This window comes from Callorhinchus milii, unplaced genomic scaffold (assembly GCF_018977255.1).
Source record: "Callorhinchus milii isolate IMCB2004 unplaced genomic scaffold, IMCB_Cmil_1.0 Scaffold16, whole genome shotgun sequence".
Taxonomy (NCBI): Eukaryota; Metazoa; Chordata; class Chondrichthyes; order Chimaeriformes; family Callorhinchidae; genus Callorhinchus; species Callorhinchus milii.
The window spans coordinates 16,055,669-16,073,866 of NW_024704757.1; the positions used below are offsets into that span (position 1 = coordinate 16,055,669).

General features: G+C 47.9%; 2 protein-coding genes across 7 annotated transcripts in view; one reads left to right on the forward strand and one right to left on the reverse strand.

The window, feature by feature from the left end:
- The window catches only part of chtf18 (CTF18, chromosome transmission fidelity factor 18 homolog (S. cerevisiae)), a 22,175-nt gene extending 14,206 nt beyond the window's left edge, over positions 1-7,969 (forward strand). For both annotated transcript variants that reach the window (XM_007906102.2, XM_007906103.2), the window contains exons 19-22: positions 4,144-4,291; positions 4,522-4,641; positions 5,669-5,735; positions 7,098-7,969. In XM_007906102.2, the coding sequence (XP_007904293.2) occupies positions 4,144-4,291; positions 4,522-4,641; positions 5,669-5,735; positions 7,098-7,240 (478 nt within the window). In that variant the 3' untranslated portion in view covers positions 7,241-7,969. The remainder of the gene's footprint in view (positions 1-4,143; positions 4,292-4,521; positions 4,642-5,668; positions 5,736-7,097) is intronic.
- LOC103186852 (guanine nucleotide-binding protein G(I)/G(S)/G(O) subunit gamma-13) lies at positions 7,896-15,427 on the reverse strand. 5 transcript variants are annotated; one of them, XM_007906097.2, is made up of 3 exons: positions 15,080-15,427; positions 9,871-10,014; positions 7,896-8,273 (listed from the first exon to the last, which is right to left on the reverse strand). In XM_007906097.2, the coding sequence occupies exons 2-3, from the start codon at positions 9,966-9,968 to the stop codon at positions 8,168-8,170; spliced, it is 204 nt and encodes a 67-aa protein (XP_007904288.1). In that variant the 5' UTR covers positions 9,969-10,014; positions 15,080-15,427; the 3' UTR covers positions 7,896-8,167. The 5 variants fall into 5 exon arrangements, with proteins under 5 accessions (XP_007904288.1, XP_007904289.1, XP_007904291.1 ...); XM_007906098.2 differs by lacking the exon at positions 15,080-15,427 and adding an exon at positions 13,628-13,996; XM_007906100.2 differs by lacking the exon at positions 15,080-15,427 and adding an exon at positions 13,576-13,594.
- Positions 15,428-18,198: the final 2,771 nt, after the last annotated feature.

Below are 18,198 nucleotides of genomic sequence, written 5' to 3' on the forward strand. Positions count from 1 at the left end.
ATGTCCATCTAGTGATTATGATACAGCGCAATCCTGGAGATGAATTACTGTGTAAAAGGTTAAGTCCCTCCTGCTTAGATCTGAAAATCCTCTGCATTCAGCCTTTAGCTTACTGATCTTTTTTCACAGAGAGAGAGAGAGGGGTCAGGTTTACCTGCTTTACATCACCAATCTTCAATTTTCCAAGAATAACAGAGGAAATCCTCCTCCCAACTCCACCCTCCCCGCAAACCCCACGCCCCCACCCCCCACCCCACGTGGCGCACGTATTATAAACCAAACTCCGTGTAGAGGGACATTCCTGCCTGACTGGCTCGCTGAGCTGAGCGAGACGAGCGGATTTGGACGCAGCCTCTCTCGCCTGTACAGCCCTGCAAACAGCTGTGTGGCTTCCACCGTCTCTGTGGCCGGATCGTGACCGAGCTTCCGTGAGGACAGACAGTGGGACAGACGACACGCGGTTTTCCCCCTCGGAGAGGAAGCGGAGAGAGAGAGAGAGAGAGAGCACAAGGTTGAGGGTGAGGTTTGGGAGGTGGGGGGTGGTGGGGTGGGGAGAAGACATGAACAAGGGGTATGCTGGTGTGTAGTCAGGGGGTCAGCCCTTCACTGCCTCGCAATGCAGATGCAGAGGCCCATGTTCCAAGCTCGCTGCAGCGAGACCATCCTGATCACCGACTGGGGTTTGCCTCTGGCCGTAGCCCTCTTCCTCCTCTGGCTCACCTACGCCTTCATCTACCTGCCTGCCATGCTGCAGAGGGCAGGGGGGCAGGACGCTGCCGGAAACCTGACCCAGGACTTGGATTACCAGGTGCGGCACAGCCCCAACTAGGGGGTTGGGGGGTGGGTATGGGGGCCAGACGCAGAGAGAGCAGCCAAGACATTCCACCTGAAATGGAGCAGGTAATCCGTTTGCCCTTGGATTACGTCCCCATTTACAACGGCTGTCTGACCAGGGAGAGACCGAGAGCCAGGTGGACTGACGGAGAGTGTTCTGGTATCTGAACAGCACGTTGGACATGACCTCAACCCCCACCCCCCAACACGCCCACCTGGAGTTCGTTTGCACCCCCCCCACCCCCCGAAGCCCCACCAGATGCCCGCAATGGAGAGCCGTGGACGGGAACCGCACAAACCGTGAGGTCCAATGCCTCGTTGGCTTAAAAGTCGTAGCCACTGGGGAGTGACCCCCATTTTCTGCCCCCACCACCCCATCACCTCCGCCATTGCCGGGGGAAATCGGAAAGACTTTTTGAAGGAATGTGCAACTGTGACTGCTCTGGACTCTTTTGATTTGCTTTTATTGACTGGAACGTGGGCTGAAGGTACCGGCTCTTAAATTGCACGGCTTGCGACGTTTTCGGGGGAGTGGGGAGGGAGAGTGCAGTACCTTGGTGATCGCTTACCTCGGGTCGGGGGGGAGAGGAAAGGAGGGGGAGTATAAAGCAGATGGAAATGGTTGTATATTGGAATGTGAAGACTGAAGATGGATATTCAACATTCTTGGACCCAATTTTGCAAATTGTACTCTCGACCGCCAACCCCCCAACCCCCCCCCCCCCTCCTCTCCCCCTCCCCTTTGGTTATAAAGTGACAATCCTACAGAGACTTGGGACGTCCTCCCGACGTGAAAAGCGCTGAACAAATGTAATTTGTTGTTGTTGTGATGAAGTAGTGCCAATGGGTAGCTTTTAGGCTCTGTGTCGCTGTTGTTTGTGGGGAACAAAGCGATTCACAGTGTGGATTTTTTTTTAATATATAAAATGTACTTATCAGGGAGTCTGTAACTGATGTGTTGCAGCGCGAGTCATGCCTGCAGCCTCCTCAGGTCTGTTATTCATAGACTTTTACTGTGTCAGAGACGTAATAAATAGTATTATCGTTTCCTGTATCGTGGGACATACTTTTTTTTCCTGAAACTGGCAGGAAGGCAGCTTGCGCATAATAATCCAATCTCAAAATATCTTCAGTTCATCCCCGAGGTCAAGATATTCTTCTGAAGTGAAATATTCAAAGCACGTTGGCTGTGTTTTGTATCCAAGTGACTGTGGAGCTGATGTGTTGTTACCCAAACAAGGTGTGTTTCCTACAAACGCAATTGGGAGGGGGGAGGGAGGGAGGGTGGGGGGGTACTGTGTCTAACACAAACACTGTGGCTCTGAGCTCCTCCACCCCACTTTTCTACCGTTCTTTCAAAACAACGAGGATCAAGTACTTGGTCTCTAATGCACCTTGCCTTCTGGGGCGGGGGGCGTGTGGAGCGTGCGTTTCGGTCGCTATGGGTGGGTGTCTCTATGAAGATCCCCCCCGGTCTGTGGTCAGGCCCTGTTCCCCTGACACAGGCTCAGATCCGCGATGGCTTCTGACTCGTGGCTCCTTTACAATGATAATTGATAACCAACCCAAGTGAACAAGGGGAATATTGTGGAGTGGGAAATACTTCCTAGTCTTTTGAAAAGAGTAACAGTGGAGCTCATAACTCTCTCACCAGTTGCGAGCTGGGTTTTTACACCTCAAATTGTTGGAAGTGCAAGTCACAGCACAGGGCACAGAGAGACACAGCACTGCCCCAGGTCTCTGTTGGTATGCAATCTAGATAAGAACATTTCGGGGCTATATATAGACTCAATATCTCCTGTGTGTTCCTACCAAATCCTTGCATGGTTGCTCGGCCCCATTTATGTACAACTCTTGTTGTGTATCTGCCCACTCGAGCCAGTCCACAGCCTCTATTCCATCACAGCCGCAGCCTCTATTCCTGGCATTCGTGTTTGATAACAGCGTCTGTGCTTCACAGAGGATTGCTGTTGAGTGTCGGGAGTGAGGCCTCGAGGACAAACAAGGCAGCCGACGTACGCACAAACAGTCCCACAAACAGCCATGAAGGGAATGACCCGTGTCATTTTAATTTTAGGGATTGTCGGCCGGGACACACTGGTGCCATTTGATACCGTCCTTCCTGAATACTCTCCCGTCACAGCATCAAAAGCTGGTTCTTGAATGAATCCAATGTCCCCATTTGAGGCTGGAAACATTTGCCCTGGTAGCTGTCCTCCGCCAGCTGTTCCCTACTTCAGTACAGTCTAATAATCATAATATTAGGACATCATCTTAAATCTAGAGTTAGGCCATTTAGGAGTGAAATCAGGAAAACATTTTTTTCATGCAAAGGGTTAGTGGAAATCTGGAACTCTCTCTCCCCCAAAAGGCTGTGGATGCTGCATCCATTCACATTCGCAAGACTGAGGTGGATAGATTTCATCAGGTCGGGGTATCAAGGGATATGGGGCAAAGGCGAGTAATTGGAGTTGAGGTACAGATCAGTCATGAGCTAATACAATGGCGGAACAGGCTCGAGGGGCTGAATGACCTCCTCCCGTTCCTATGTTCTTATTACAGTCTTTCAAAAGCATTGTCTGTATTAAACTTGCCCTTCAGAGCCACACAATAGGGGGTTGAAATAGACATCGCTGTTGCAAGTGGTAACGTCACTGGTGCCTTGTGATGTAAACTGGGATCACTGCACATCACACAAGATATGGGGTCTGAGAGCAACACAGGGCAGGGTGGGGCGGGGGTGTGGTTGGTGTAACGTACGTGGGCTTTCCTGGTTCGTGCCGGGAGGTGAACAGCAACACGTCTGCGGTCTGGAAGGCGCACAAAAAACGGATCTCTCTCTCTCGTGGGAAGTACCTGATCTCAGCGGCTGTAAGTAAGTGTCACTCTGCACAGGGAGAAAGTGTTGATTCTTTCCAGAACAAATGAGAGATTTCTGTTAGAAAATAATTTCTCGGGACACATGTCGAGCAACTGCCAGGATGGTGGGAGGCCAACTGGATGGACCTTGGATCTTGGTCGGAATTGGATAGGAAAAACTTGCAAGGCTATGGGGAAAGAACAGGGGAGTGGGACTGATTGGGTAGCTCTTCCAAAGAGCGGCTGAATGGCCTCCTTCTGTGCTGTAATATTCTATGATTCTATTCTAGGATTCTTTTGCAAATTCCTATGTTCTAATCAGACCACTGCCAGCAACGTTAGCAGGAGGGGGGGAGGGGTGTGGGTGGGTTAGGTGCTGGGTTCACTACTGGCTTGGTCGTTCCCTCGGATTCCTCGTTGACCGGCTCCTGTCGTGTTTGGTTTTCCCAGCAACGTGGAGGAGATCTCCCGCTTCCCCGACCTCCCCACCCGCAGACCGATGACCTACCAGGCCAAGCAGCTGATCTCCCGCGAGATCGAGCTGGAGAAGATGAGACGATCGGAGGCTCTGCTGCTCACTCGCAACGTCAACAAGAAGGTAATGGTTAAACGTCACCCAATGTCACTGAGACACAGAAGCTAAACACATACACACACAGACGCGCGCACACAGACACACACATACACGCGCGCACACACACACACACACAGATAGACAGACAGACACACACATAAACCGACCTGCGGGGAGGAGATCGCGAGGCTCTCCTATGCACCTCTCGGTTTATTTGTACTCAGTAACGTTTTCCGTCTCGTGCCTTGTATTAGGACGACGTGGAGGTCAAGGGGCAACCCGGCGATGGCAAGAAACACTCCTCGAAGCCCAGCCGGAAAAACCATGCGCAGCGGCTGGAGACGGTGCTGCAGAGTGTGATTGTGGAGGTTAAGGTAACGATCTCTCAATAACTCCCAGAATAATCAGCCACGCCCGCCCACAAAACACACAGTCACTGCACAAAGTGCCGTGTGGTGGAGCCGGGTCGATAATAATAATAATAACCCTTGAGTTTGATACAGCTCCTTATCATGTCATCGAGACATCTCGTAGAATTTTGTGGGCGAAACGTGGAAAACATTTGCACACGTTCCGGATGAATTGAAGGGCCTTTTTCCTATGGTTTATGCTCGTCAGTGCACCCTGGCTCTGATCTTTTCTGATAACTCAAGGATATTTATTATAAGTCATAAGAGTTCTTCTTTGATACATTCCTCATGTTGCCCTCACAAGTGCTGTGGGAGTGTCCCACACAGTAGGGACTTGTCGGATTGTTCTTTTGCTGTAATTATCTGGTGTTTACAGGGACGGCAGCTGTATCTGGTGCGTCATTTAGTGATTCTTTGCGGTAAATGTGTAGCCCGGCAAACACCTCTGATTGGTAGATTGATGGACGTTGTAGTACAGAGTGGGCTCGGAGGGTCAAACAGCCCAGCATCTGTACCTTATCTCCTGTGTTTCTACGAGACAGCAGCAGCTGGAGGTGAATTGACTGTGGGCAAGTCCAGAGTTTGTATCATATAAACTGAGACTCTTAATCCACTGATTTGATTTATTCCTTCCAGTGTAATCGCCTTATCACCAGCTCAGCTTAGCTACAAGACCTTTGTATTCTGCTGCTCATCAGGCTCTGCTTCTACCAATCAGTCATCGACCCTGAAACGTGCTGCAGGTCGGGTCTTAGTCCAAGAGATACAGTAAACCTCTCAAAAGGCATATCAGTGGGGACCTTATGTCAAACTCTAACCCTAACCCTAAGATTATAAACTTTTCACTGGAACTTGGGCAGGTGTTTTTGCTTCGGACTCTTGCGTTGACTCGGTCTCTCTCTCTGTCTCTGGTTTGACCATCAGTTGGGCCAGATTCTCGCTTTCTTTGGTTTAACTTTGTTTTTGTTTGTCTTTTTATTTCCGTGTCCAGCCGGAACTGGATTTCTTTGGGCAGAGAGTGAACACGAAAGAAAGGAAAATTGTGTCGTCGATGACAGGTATTCACAGGGGATGACCTCACGCTCTCGTTTCCCGGTCAACGGGTCATTTCATTCTCCCCGTAGGAAGGTGATGGGCGGTGTGGAGGGGATACGCTGTATCTTAACTCCAATTACCTGCCTTTGCCCCATATCCCTTGATACCCTGACCTAACAAATATCTGTTCACCTTAGTTTTGAAAATGTGAATTCAAGCATTCAAGGCTAGAGAATGCCTGGCTGGTCATTCCATTTGTAGAACACACCGAGCCTCTGGGGGAGGAAGCCTGATTTGCCAACAAACAAACAAACAACCACAAAAAATCAGTCACTACACTTGACAGCAATCACTTGTGTGGATTGGGACGGGCTCAGTCGGGTGCAGCTGAAATGTCAGTTTCTTTGTTGCTTTAAAAACCCGATTTGAAATGAAAATTATTTGCTTTTTGCTTTTCAAGATGATTCGAAATGTGCACCTCCCACATCAACCAGATTGTCACCTCTTGCCCAGGGATTGTGAGTGTGTGTGTGGTGGGGTGAGGGGTGTGTAGGGGTGGTTGGGTGAGGGGTGTGTGTGTGTGTGGGGGGGGGGGTTTGGGTGAGGGGTATGTGTGTGGGGGGGTTGGGTGAGGGGTGTGTGGGGTAAGGGGGGTGAGGGGTGTGTGTGTTTTGGGGTTGGTATCTAGGTGTCTCAGTCCACCATTGGCCACTGGTCCTGTGATGGGCTGAGGGTCACATTGCCCGCCCGGTGTGAGTAGGTAATTGTGCTTTGCTGTGTGTTTCTCCTTTGCTATCTTGTGGTTTCCATAGCAATATACAATCTGCTTTTGCTGTCCCTGTCGGCAAACCTCTGTGCACTGACCTCCTTTTCAGAGGGATTGCGGTTTAGATAGGCCATCTCCTAATGCAGGCTTGTTCGGTTGGGATCAGTCGTGCCCTCTCCTCTCCTCGCTGCTGTTACGCATTGGTGGAGGCGGCTGACGTCCTCTCAGTGTCGGCTCGGAGTTTGTTCCTCGTACATTACTGACCACCCCCCCCCCCCCCAACCTGTCCAATTTCCCAAATAGGAGGTGTTTCTATGGCTCAAGGCATTTGTTTGTGTCTGGGGGTGTTATTGAGAATATAAATAATTATTAATGATAATAAGCATGTCAACCCACTGAAAACCATTACTGAGGGTTGACTTGATGCTGTAATGGAGGGGGGAAGAGGGGGGAGATGGGTGTCCAGGGAGGTTGAAGGTGAAATGGGCTGAACTCAAATCTACAAAAGCAAATTTGAGAGTCCTGCAGTTTATAAACAGTGATGTACAATTACACCATTATAGGCTTCGTAATGAACCTCTCCCACTCTTCACCCCCTAACCCTACCCCCCACTCACAGTGGCCAGAGCTGCAGAGCCCGAGAAGGAACCGGCTGAGAAGTTGATCGGAAAAGCGGTGGGAAAGAGTGACGTTTGGTTCCGTTTCAACGAAGGCGTTTCCAACGCTGTCAGACACAATGTTTGTATCAAGGACCTGCTCTGAGTTTGTGTTGGGACCATTGGGGATGGGAAGGGGAGGGAACGGTGGGGGTGAAGACACACACAACCAACCCTTTAATGAGCACAAAGGAGTTAAAATATTCTTACACAGGAGAGAGTGGTCACCATTGGAGCTCGCTTTTTGACCCTCTTGACTGGCCAGAAAGGGGAGAAGGTCCATCTCACTGGGTGGTGCTGACAATGGCCGAGAGCCTCCGAGAGGTTGAAGCCGCCAAGTCTCCGAGCTCAGGCACAAAGATGTGAGGGTCACAGCACCAGCTCAACCATTGACCCCTGCGCCCAGTGAGACAGCCACCTGTCTACTTTGGCTTTGCGCCCGCTGAACCGACGTCAGATAACGGTCACGGTCGTTCTTTGCTCTAAACAAAAAAAATGAGGGGGTGTGGGGGCGGGGGGGAGGGAATTGTCATTGCGTTCCCAATATGATGGGGAGATTTGTCACATGGCTGCCAACAGCCTAGGCCTTTGAGATCCCATCTTCAATTGGGTGGGGTGTGGGGGCCCAACTTGACTGGGAAACAGACCAGCCTCGCTGAGCCACCAGATCAGCACGTCATTTACGGATTTTTTTTTGTAATTTTTTTTTCTCCTCCCCCCTCCGGCACGTCAGGAAATTCCAGGCGGGTCAGACACTCGAGTTATAACCCGTTCCTCCTTATTGCTTTATTTGTCAGTTTCCTGTTACAGCGCTCCTTTCGAGTTGTACAAAGAGGTTGGTTTAATCACCCGTACAATTATATAGATTTTTTTTCCCTTGACTCGTTACCATAAAATGTACAAAAAAAAGGTAAATGTGTACTTTTTTTTAAGAGCTTAAAAGACTGCGTTGACCAAAATTTCCCCACTCTCCGCGATTGTGGAGACTTTTACAAATTGTAATTGCTTTTACATACAGAGCAGTTTGGAAATGTCAAAGTATAGCGCACTTTCCCTTTTCTACCCAAGGGTTGTTCTTCATTAACTCTGGGTTTAGGAATGGATCGCCAGCCATTCCCTCTTCTATCCACTTCACGAAGCTTGAGGCAGCGAGGGAGAGAAAGAGAGACTGTGTGAGTGTCCAGACACCTGTTCATAAAAAACAAAGCCCTACATTGACTGATCAACTCATTCCCTCTCCCAGGCATCTTTTGGCTTACAAATACGTTGATTTCATAGAATAATAATCCTTGCATTTGATCTAGCACCTTTTCATAGCCGCGAGGGGGGGGGGAGCATCTCAAAAGGCTTCACAGGATTTACTGTAAAAGTGTCTGGTTTGAAAGGCAATCGCAGCCAATTTGCACCCAACGATGTCCCACATTCCAGCCATGAAGCGAATGACCAGTTGTTCCTGGGGTAGGAAACCAGGGAAACTCCTTCTCTTTTTGAATAGCATCGTGAACAGGCAGCCAGGACCTAAGTCTCATCTGAAGGTGGTACCTCTGACAATGCAGGGCACCCCCAGCACTGTATTGGAGGGAACGACTTAGACCATGCAAGTTCAGGCCCGACGTAGGACTTGATCCCACAGCCTTCAGTCTCCGAGACGAGAGCGTTACCACCCGAGCCAGGCTGACACCTGAAGTTCGGATTTGAAAGCTGTGCTCCCTAGTAATGGATGCCATTGCCTGGGAAAAGAAGGGACGATTCAGGGGAGAATGCGCTGAAGTGATATTTCCTTCCATAGGAAATTCACTGCTCTATGCCTCCCTGACGAACACTTTGCCCGGCGAATGCCACATGAGGAATTACAGGGAGACGTCCCTACTTGTACATGCTCTGTGCCCCCGAGCTACCTGGCAGCCACTCACTTTTAATGTGTTGCAACAGCTAAATACTCACCAGTTAGTCATCCATTACAACATTCCTGGCTGGTGACTTTGCTGCACATTTTCCCCCATTCACTCGCTCGGTTATCGATGACCTCACTGATCGCGTTAAAACAATGTGATCTAAATGTCTCAGCGCTCGATAAGTGCTTTCTCTTCCCTCATCGATGGTGGTGGAATAACTAATCCCAGAGCTAACCCGTTAACTTTCTCTATGTAAAATATTCATGTGCTGATTGATTTAAGCAGCGGACGCATTGTGGAGAGAGCAGTTGAGGTGTTACATGTGGTTGGGGGTGGTAAGGAGTGTACAGCTGCGACCCTCTGTGTTTCCACCCCCCGCCCCCTCTTCCCCTCCTGGACTTGTGGGAGGGGGTGAGGATCTCCGTAACTGATGAATCCCTTGTATCCAGCAATCTTGGTACATTTCCAAATGCAAGGATTATTATTATTATTTGATGCAGCGCCTTATCACGTCTTCGAGCGCTTCACAGAATATACTGTAAAGTGAATTGACTGTATATTTTGTGGGTGAAACACGGCAGCCAATTGCACACAGCAGCGTCCCACAAACAGTCGTGCATTGAGCAACCAAATTATTACTATTTTTTAATTTTGAAGGGATTCTTACGCCCCGGAAAGTGATCCATCAATTAACTAACAAGTGGGTTCCTACTTACTGCTCGGTAAACAGAGGCGTGTGGAGTAAGGAAACCGGGAATCGAACCCAGGTCCTCTCGCTTGCGAGGCGAGTGCTCTAACCACTAAGCTACTAGACTCCACGTCAATCTCAGTGTTAGCTTACTCAGGGACTGTTTTGGAAGACATCTCTCGCTTGAAGGCCAGCTGATATTTCAGACTCTCCACTTCCTTCTTGAATTGGGGAACGTCCCAATCTTCCATGGTCACAGATCTTCTCTCACGCTCCTTTCTTCAGAGAAAAAGAAATCTGGAAAAGAGCAAGTAAACAGGAAGGTCCACGTGAATGCGAAGAAATGCGAAGCCCCTGATGTGGTGCAGCTACAAACAATGCATGAATTCACACTTTTCCATTGCCACACATTCCTTCCTGCTTTCTCCTCTCTCCCATTCCCCCTTCACCCTCCATTTCCATTGATCACCAGTTGCCCTCAAAAAAGAATAATAATTTGGTCACTCAATCCACGGCTGTTTGTGGGGACGCTGCTGTGCGCAATTGGCTGCCGCGTTTCGCCCACAAAATATAGTCAATTGGCTTTACGGTATATACTGTGAAGCGCTTTGAGACGTCTCGAAGACGTGATAAGGCGCTGTATCGAATGCAAATGCGAGGAAAGTTGGCAGCACAATGTTGTAGCGAGGACACACACTATCCTGTGCAGCTGAGCCAAACACACCAGGAAACTCAATCCCTGCTCTAGTGCTGAGTTGACTCATCTGAGTCCAGGCAGTGAAGATGGTGATCAGTGATCAGACAGGAGGAACGGGCTTCAGCAGGCAATGGCTGCCACTGGCCAATCCTGCTTCTTGTAAGGTCCTGGCGTGAAGTTATCAGTGCATTAAAACACACATCATTATCAGAACAGATCAAACATTTCTTCCACTGTCGACAAACTGTAAAAATGTGATACTTTGTAATGTGATAATTATCCAAAGGAAACGACTCGTTTTTCACCCCCAAGCGCTCTGAGACGCTATCCTACGTGGAGGGCGCTGTATAAGGGCAAGTTGGTGTCGTCGTTCTTCAAAACATAAAAAAGCTGTAACATGATAGACTACAGATAATATATTGGTATTTATAATGTATAATAATCCTTGCATTTGATGTAGCACCTGGTCAAGTTGAAGCATCTCAAAATGCTTCACGGCATTTACTGTAAACGCTTGTCCCAGTATTTTGTAGGCAAACACGGCAGCCAATCTGAACACAACAACGTCCACAAACAGCTATGAAGTGAGTGACCAATTTGTTTTAATTTGGGGAGAATGTTGGCCAGGAAACCAGGAGAAACTTCCTTCTCTTTGAAAAAATGTTGCTGTTGGAACTTTCAGGTGACGGGCAGACGAGACCTCGGTTTTAACGCCTCATTCGAAGGTTGGCAACTCCCAACAATGAGGTGATAAGAAGTCCGACCTCGTCTGGCCTGAGGTTAGGGCAACTCCTCAATTTCACGGCCACAGCGCCCAGTCCACCCGCCTGGCATCGGCGTGGGGAGTTGGGAACACTCAACTCAACCCCTGCCACTTTCTGCAGAGGCTAATGTGTGTCCAGGAAAATCTGGGCTGGAGGGGGCTGAGGGAACCCTCACTGGTGCCAATGGCACATACACAGTCACACACAGTCTGATCTTAGGACACAGATCTCATGCTCTCAGCTCTGAAGCTTTGATGTAGAGGAGGAGGAAGTATATCAACATTATATATAAACAGAGCGAGCGAGCTGGAGTACGTAATCTGTTTACTTACAACCATCATCGTCTGTGCTCCACAAATGTTAACACGGAGCAAAGCAAGTTGAAAGCTCCTTACAAGCACGTTAAACACTGATATTAAACCACTGACATGTCTACGCATTTCACCCACGGCATCGCTTTAACTCTCTCCTCCCCCCACCCCCTTCCCCCCAAATACATCAAGAAGACAGACAGAGAGAGGAGGCAAATTTCAAGCCTCACTTCCTTGGTATCCCAGTTAGATAAACCCAACCCAAGGGAAGACCAGCAGAATTGGCTCGAGCAAAGAAGGACCAGATCCATTCAGTCCGCTTTCCACCATGATGGTAGTCACTTGCACATGTCATCGTGTCCCAAACTATACACTATCGCCCCCCAGATATTATTTCCTAACAGAAATCCATCTCATTCCTGTGACAAGGTCAGTGATTAAAGCCTAGACCGTGAGACTCTGTGAAATAAACCACAGTCACACACACACAGAGTTCGCTCAAACCATTCGATCGACGCATTTTATTGTTATTCACATTTACATCTGCAGCCAATCATTCCCCATCACCACCAACAACAACAACAACAACAACCTGCGATTACACAGCGCCTCTCAGACAGCGCAGCACCTAACCCAGAGCACAACTTCAAGAGAGAATATACAGACCCTCTCCTGACCAGAGCGCCCTGACTGCTCTCTACTGATGGCTCATTTGGGGGGTCAGCCTGGAAACCCATCACCACCATCATCATCACCACCATCATCACCACCACCACCATCATCATCATCATTCACCACCACCACCACCACCATCATCACCACCACCACCATCATCATCGCCACCACCATCATCATCGCCACCATCAACATCCTCACCCACCACCATCATCATCACCACCATCACCACCACCATCATCACCACCACCATCATCACCACCACCATCATCACCACCACCACCACCATCATCATCGCCACCACCATCATCATCATCATCATCACCACCACCATCATCATCACCACCACCACCATCATCATCGCCACCACCATCATCATTGCCACCATCAACATCATCACCACCACCATCATCACCACCACCATCATCATCACCACCACCATCACCACCACCATCATCATCACCACCACCATCACCACCACCATCATCATCACCACCATCACCACCATCATCATCACCACCATCATCACCACCACCACCATCATCACCACCACCATCATCATCACCACCACCATCATCATCACCACCATCACCACCACCATCATCATCATCACCACCATCATCATCACCACCACCACTCATCCCACCATCATCACCACCATCATCATCACCACCACCACCACCATCATCACCACCATCATCACCACCACCATCATCACCACCACCATCATCACCACCATCACCATCATCACCACCACCATCATCATCAACACCATCATCACCACCACCACCATCATCATCACCACCACCATCATCACCACCATCATCACCACCATCATCATCATCACCACCATCATCATCACCACCACCATCACCACCACCACCATCATCATCACCACCACCACCACCACCACCATCATCATCATCGCGGTGCTTTAACAATATCTAAACCCATCTGAGGATTCCTATTTCTATGGCTCCCACCAAAACCACTTCGGCCTCAGAACTCTCTAACTCCCTCTCCCCCTCTCTGTGTCTCCCCATTTCTCTCTATCTCTGTCTGTCTGTGTCCCTGTCTCTCTCTGTCTATCTCTCTTTCTCTCCCTGCCTCTCTCCTTCTCCCTCCCCCCTCTCTCTGTGGGTGGATCTGCCTATGTTGATGTGGTCAGTGAGCTCCACTTCAGCCCATTTTGTGATACAAACACAAGAGAAAAATCCCAAACCCCCAAACCCAATGTGTTGGCTCTTTGGACAAAAGCGTCGCCACTCTCTCCCTCTCTCTGTACGTTCCCACAGTAAGAAGCCACGGACCCAAATGCAGGTGAACAAAAAACAAATGCAGAGAGCAAATCATATCAAAAGAAACATGTTTCTGGGGGAAGAGACCAGAGAAATAAACCACAACATACGACCTGAGCGCCTCAATCTGTGCCCCTCCATCCCCTCTGTCTCTGTCTCTCTTACCAGAGTACCAGGCGGGTGGGTGGGTGAGTGAGTGAGTGGGTGGGTGATGTCGAGTCTGGTCTGTAGAGTAGTGTAGAGTAGTGTAGAGTCTGGGAGTGCCCTCTCTCTCTCTCTCTCTCTGTGTATCTCCTCCTGTGTTGGACGCGTCAATTTTACGCCAATTTCACAGACGCTGTTCTGACCAACAGCCCAACCGCCACCATCCGAGTCCACCCCCGACCACAGCCCCGAGCGCTGTGTCACACACACACACACACACACACAGAGACCTAATGTCTGTGATTCTGGATCGCAACGTTAAATAGCAATCGCATGTTTTTCTGGGGAGAGAGAGAGAGAGAGAGAGGAGCGTCTGCCTTTCCTTTTCTGGTGGTAAAGTGGTTCGCACTCGGAACGCATTAAAGCTCATTGGATGCTTTTTGGTTTATTGCTTTAACCGTTTGCTCACCAGATTCTTGTCTGTCTCAACACTCACTCACTCACTCACTCACACACAGAGTGCGTGGATTATCATAGAAATGTTAATACTACTCCTGGCATTTGACAGAGCGCCTTATCATGTCTTCGAGACGCCTCAAAGCGCTTCACAGGACACACTGTAGAGTGATTTGACTGTGTATTTTGTGGCCGTTTTGACACACGGTTGGGATCAACTGTGTTAACATTGGAATTAATCCCAATTAAGGATTATCCGAGGCAAGGATTATAATTATTAATATGAACTGTATTTATATTGGAATCACACAGACGGGCTGTTCCCCTAATGTCTGTGTGTGTGTGTGTGTGTTGGGGAGAGAGAGATTTAATTTCTTCCCTCTTTCATCTCCCTCTCACTGTTTTTCCCCACCCTCTTGCTCATGTATTGAAGACTTTAGAGCAATCACAATGAAACTGTAATTGGCATTCACAGCGCATTACGTTCCTGTGGGTGAAACACCTTTTTTATATTAAAAAGAAAGGAACAATTGCCTCTTAAACATTGTGGGCTCGACTGTGTGAATAAATCATTCGAGAACCCAGGATAGATTGCGTCCCCACAAAATTTAAAGTACCGATTTCAAGGGTTGAGTGATGGGGGAAGAGTGCAAGTCAGTGAGTCCTTTGGCTCTTTGCCTTTTGTCAGTGTTTTTTTTAAAAAAAATCAATTTAAACCCAAAAAAATCCCATCCAATCTGTCATACATTTCAATTGCAACTTTAAAAGAAAAATAATAAGAATAATAAATCGATCCACAGCTGCTTGCGGGACGCTGCTGTGCGCAATTGGCCGCTGCATTTCACCCACAAAATATAGTCAATTCACTTTACAGTATATCCTGAGAAGAGCTTTGAGATGTCTCGGAGACGTGATAAGGCGCTGTATCAAATGCAAGGATTATTATTATTATTATTAAACAGCTTCACAAACCCTCGTCCTCTGTCCCTATCTTTGCTAGTCAGAGAGTGAACTTACCTCAGTCAGTTTCAAGGCACTTTCACTGCAGACAGAAGAGAAAAGCAATGCAAAATGTTGCTTTCACCAACATATACTTGTCTTCCTTCCTTATATACACAGTATATATATATATATATTATATATATGTGACGAGGTTTTAACTAAATATATACAGATGCTCTGTTCCTTTTTTAAAAATAAATCCGAAATCCTTAGTGCAATCTATTCATCTGCTAGTGATCCATTCGGAATATTCGTCCCTGGAGCTGATGTGCTTATTATACACTGATGTACTGTAGAGCCTGTCCTTTCACCAACGACTGTCACTCCAAACACCGCTGCAGTTAATGCTGAGCTGGAAGCAATTACTCAGTTCCTGGTGTCTCGTTAGAGAGAGAGAGAGAGTGTGTGTGTGTGCGTGTTTGCGCGGGGGGAGGGGGAGTGATGTCCATCCTGGAACACTCACTTGTATAATTACATCCCTTAGGGACACAATGTGTTTGTTGCTTTATATAAACTCCTGATAATGCCTGAATAATGTGCCCTAAGTATAAACAAGCGCGCTGCAAGTAAATAAGGTTCGATTATTAACAATAATACTCCTTGCATTCGATATAGTGCCTTATCACGTCATCATTAAAACATCTCAAAGTGCTTGTTGTGGAGTGGATTGACTGTACACACACACAGACACATATAAGTGTGTTCAAAACATGAGGATGAATCGAGCAGCCCTGGAGGCGGTTAGAATTCAGCGCTTTTAAGCAGTTTTGCTGTCAAACATGTGGCTGCCTGTTTACCCTCAAACTTTCAGGAATTCATCGCTTCCAGACTAACTTCTGACAGAACTCCACCGGCTCTGTGTGTCTTAATATTAACACTGAATATGTATTCGGTGCAAATAGAGGCCAGCCCACAGGCAGGAACCGCAAAATAAGTTGAAATCATTGTTTCCAACTTATTGGAAAGGAGGGCCCGTAATAAATCAGAAGTAGTAGTACTGTACTGAAAATACTGTACTCTTGAATGGTGTTATTCCATCAATTAAAGCCACAGTTTGTTTAAAGGGACTATTTGCTTTCGAATACATTCAGACTGAAACTCTAGTTGGATGGAGAGCTTCAGTGTGAACAATGGTTAGTTGCTGTGTGAACACGAAGCACTTATAGAATTATACAATAAGCAATTATGGAGCACTCACTTCACAAGCAAGAGACCCGAGTTCGATTCCCGGCAGGGCGAAACGTTCAGCAAATTTCCTCACTCCACACTCGCCTCGGTTTACCTCGCAGCAAGCAGGAATCTGGTTGTTAGTGATTGGCGGATCGCTTTTCCGGGGGTAATAAGCCCTTCAAAAAACAATAATAATTTGGTCACTCAATCCACGACTGTTTGTGGGACGCTGCCGTGTGCAATTGGCTGCTGCGTTTCGCCCACAAAAATACAGTCAATTCACTTCACAGTATGTTCTGCGAAGCGCTTTGAGACGTCTCGAAGAAGTGATAAGGCGCTGTATCAAATGCAAGGATGATTATTATTATAATTGTCAGTTTCAGCTCCCAGCGGGTCTGTGGAATTGAGCTAAGTGCCGAGGCACCAGGAAATTGATTATAATAATGCTGGTTGGCCACAAACTGACCCTTTGCATCGGTTGGATTTCACAAAATGTGTGAATGCAAGAGGGGCCAAGCAGCAATTTCAAAGCATTTATATTTCAGGAATGGGAGAGGAGGGGGAAGGAATAATCACTTTATTTCCTCTCTGTTTATCTCTCTGTTTACAAAGTGGTGCATTGGAATGAGTCGGCAAGGATGTGAACTGGGATTTTTTTCCTGCATTTTGCTAAAGGGGGTGAAAAATACATCACAGCATATGAAATAACAGATAACAAGCGAGCAAAGGAACTTTTATGATCAAGATATTTTAAATCTTGGGAGTAAAATTTCAACTGCATCTAGATTTACTCGGAGAATTTCTTTTCACATCAGGAAAACCTGTGGATGCACTTCAAGGGATTTGCGGTAAATTGACTGTGTACTTTGTTGGCAAATGGTGGGGGCAGCCAACTTGCGCACAGCAATGTCCCCACAAGCAGCCACGCAGTGAATGATCAATCTTGTCCGGGGAATTATTGGTCAGGATACCAGGAGAGAATCGTTTCTCTTTTCCAGTTGGATCTTTAACGTTCACCTGAACAGACACAGAATTGACATAGGTTTAACATCTCATTCACTGTCAACGGATGCAGTCCACACGCCATTGAATTGGAGCGTCAGCCTAGACTGTGAGTTCAAAGTCCCGATGTGAGGCTTGAACCCACAACCTTCAGACTCAGAGACGAGAGAGGGAGGGAGAGAGAGCGATACCAGCTGAGCCAGGCACCTTGGCTGACAATTTGGCAAAGTCAGTACAATAGTAAATCTTAAGACTCGGGTGACTCTCTATTCAAGAGTTCCTCTGTGCAGCATGAGCTTATTGTAAGCTGTGAACACCAGCCTCCTCAGTGAGTGAGTATGTTCAGTGGCGTGCGTGTGTGTGTTCAATCCTAACCCATTAAAAATTAAACACTCACACATACTGTACATTACCACACAGCTGTCAAATTATTACATCTCGCAGAAACCTGCTCGTTATCGAGGCAGAACTCGGTTTGGCCTTCTGTTCTACTTTGCACCACATTCTGTGCACTCAGCAGCTGTTACAGGTGTTCAGGAGTGCATTACAATAGCAAAATGTGTGTGTGACACAGCACCCTGTCAAGTGCTGTGTTGCGCAAGGGCCAACGCAGCACCCGGCTCTGTGCAGCAGTCCAAGACGCTGTCCTCTACAAACCGCAAGTTGTTGTTGATGTCGGAGTTGGGCACTGACACTAAGCTCTGGTTCGTGGGAGATCCTAATCCCAAGACACATCGTTGTGGTGAAACACTGAATGAAGCCCAGGTGGCTCCCCTCGAGGAGGAAAGGAGAATCAAAGGAGCAGACGCCCTATTCACTTCCCTCGAGGTCGTTCACTTAGAAAATCGAAAGCCAATGCCATCAGCCTGTCGATTGGCCAGGAACAGTGACTGCAAGGCAGTCTCACAACTTGGTTCTCAGAATTCGAGGCTTTGAAGATGAGTCGACGGCTTGTTCTGCAC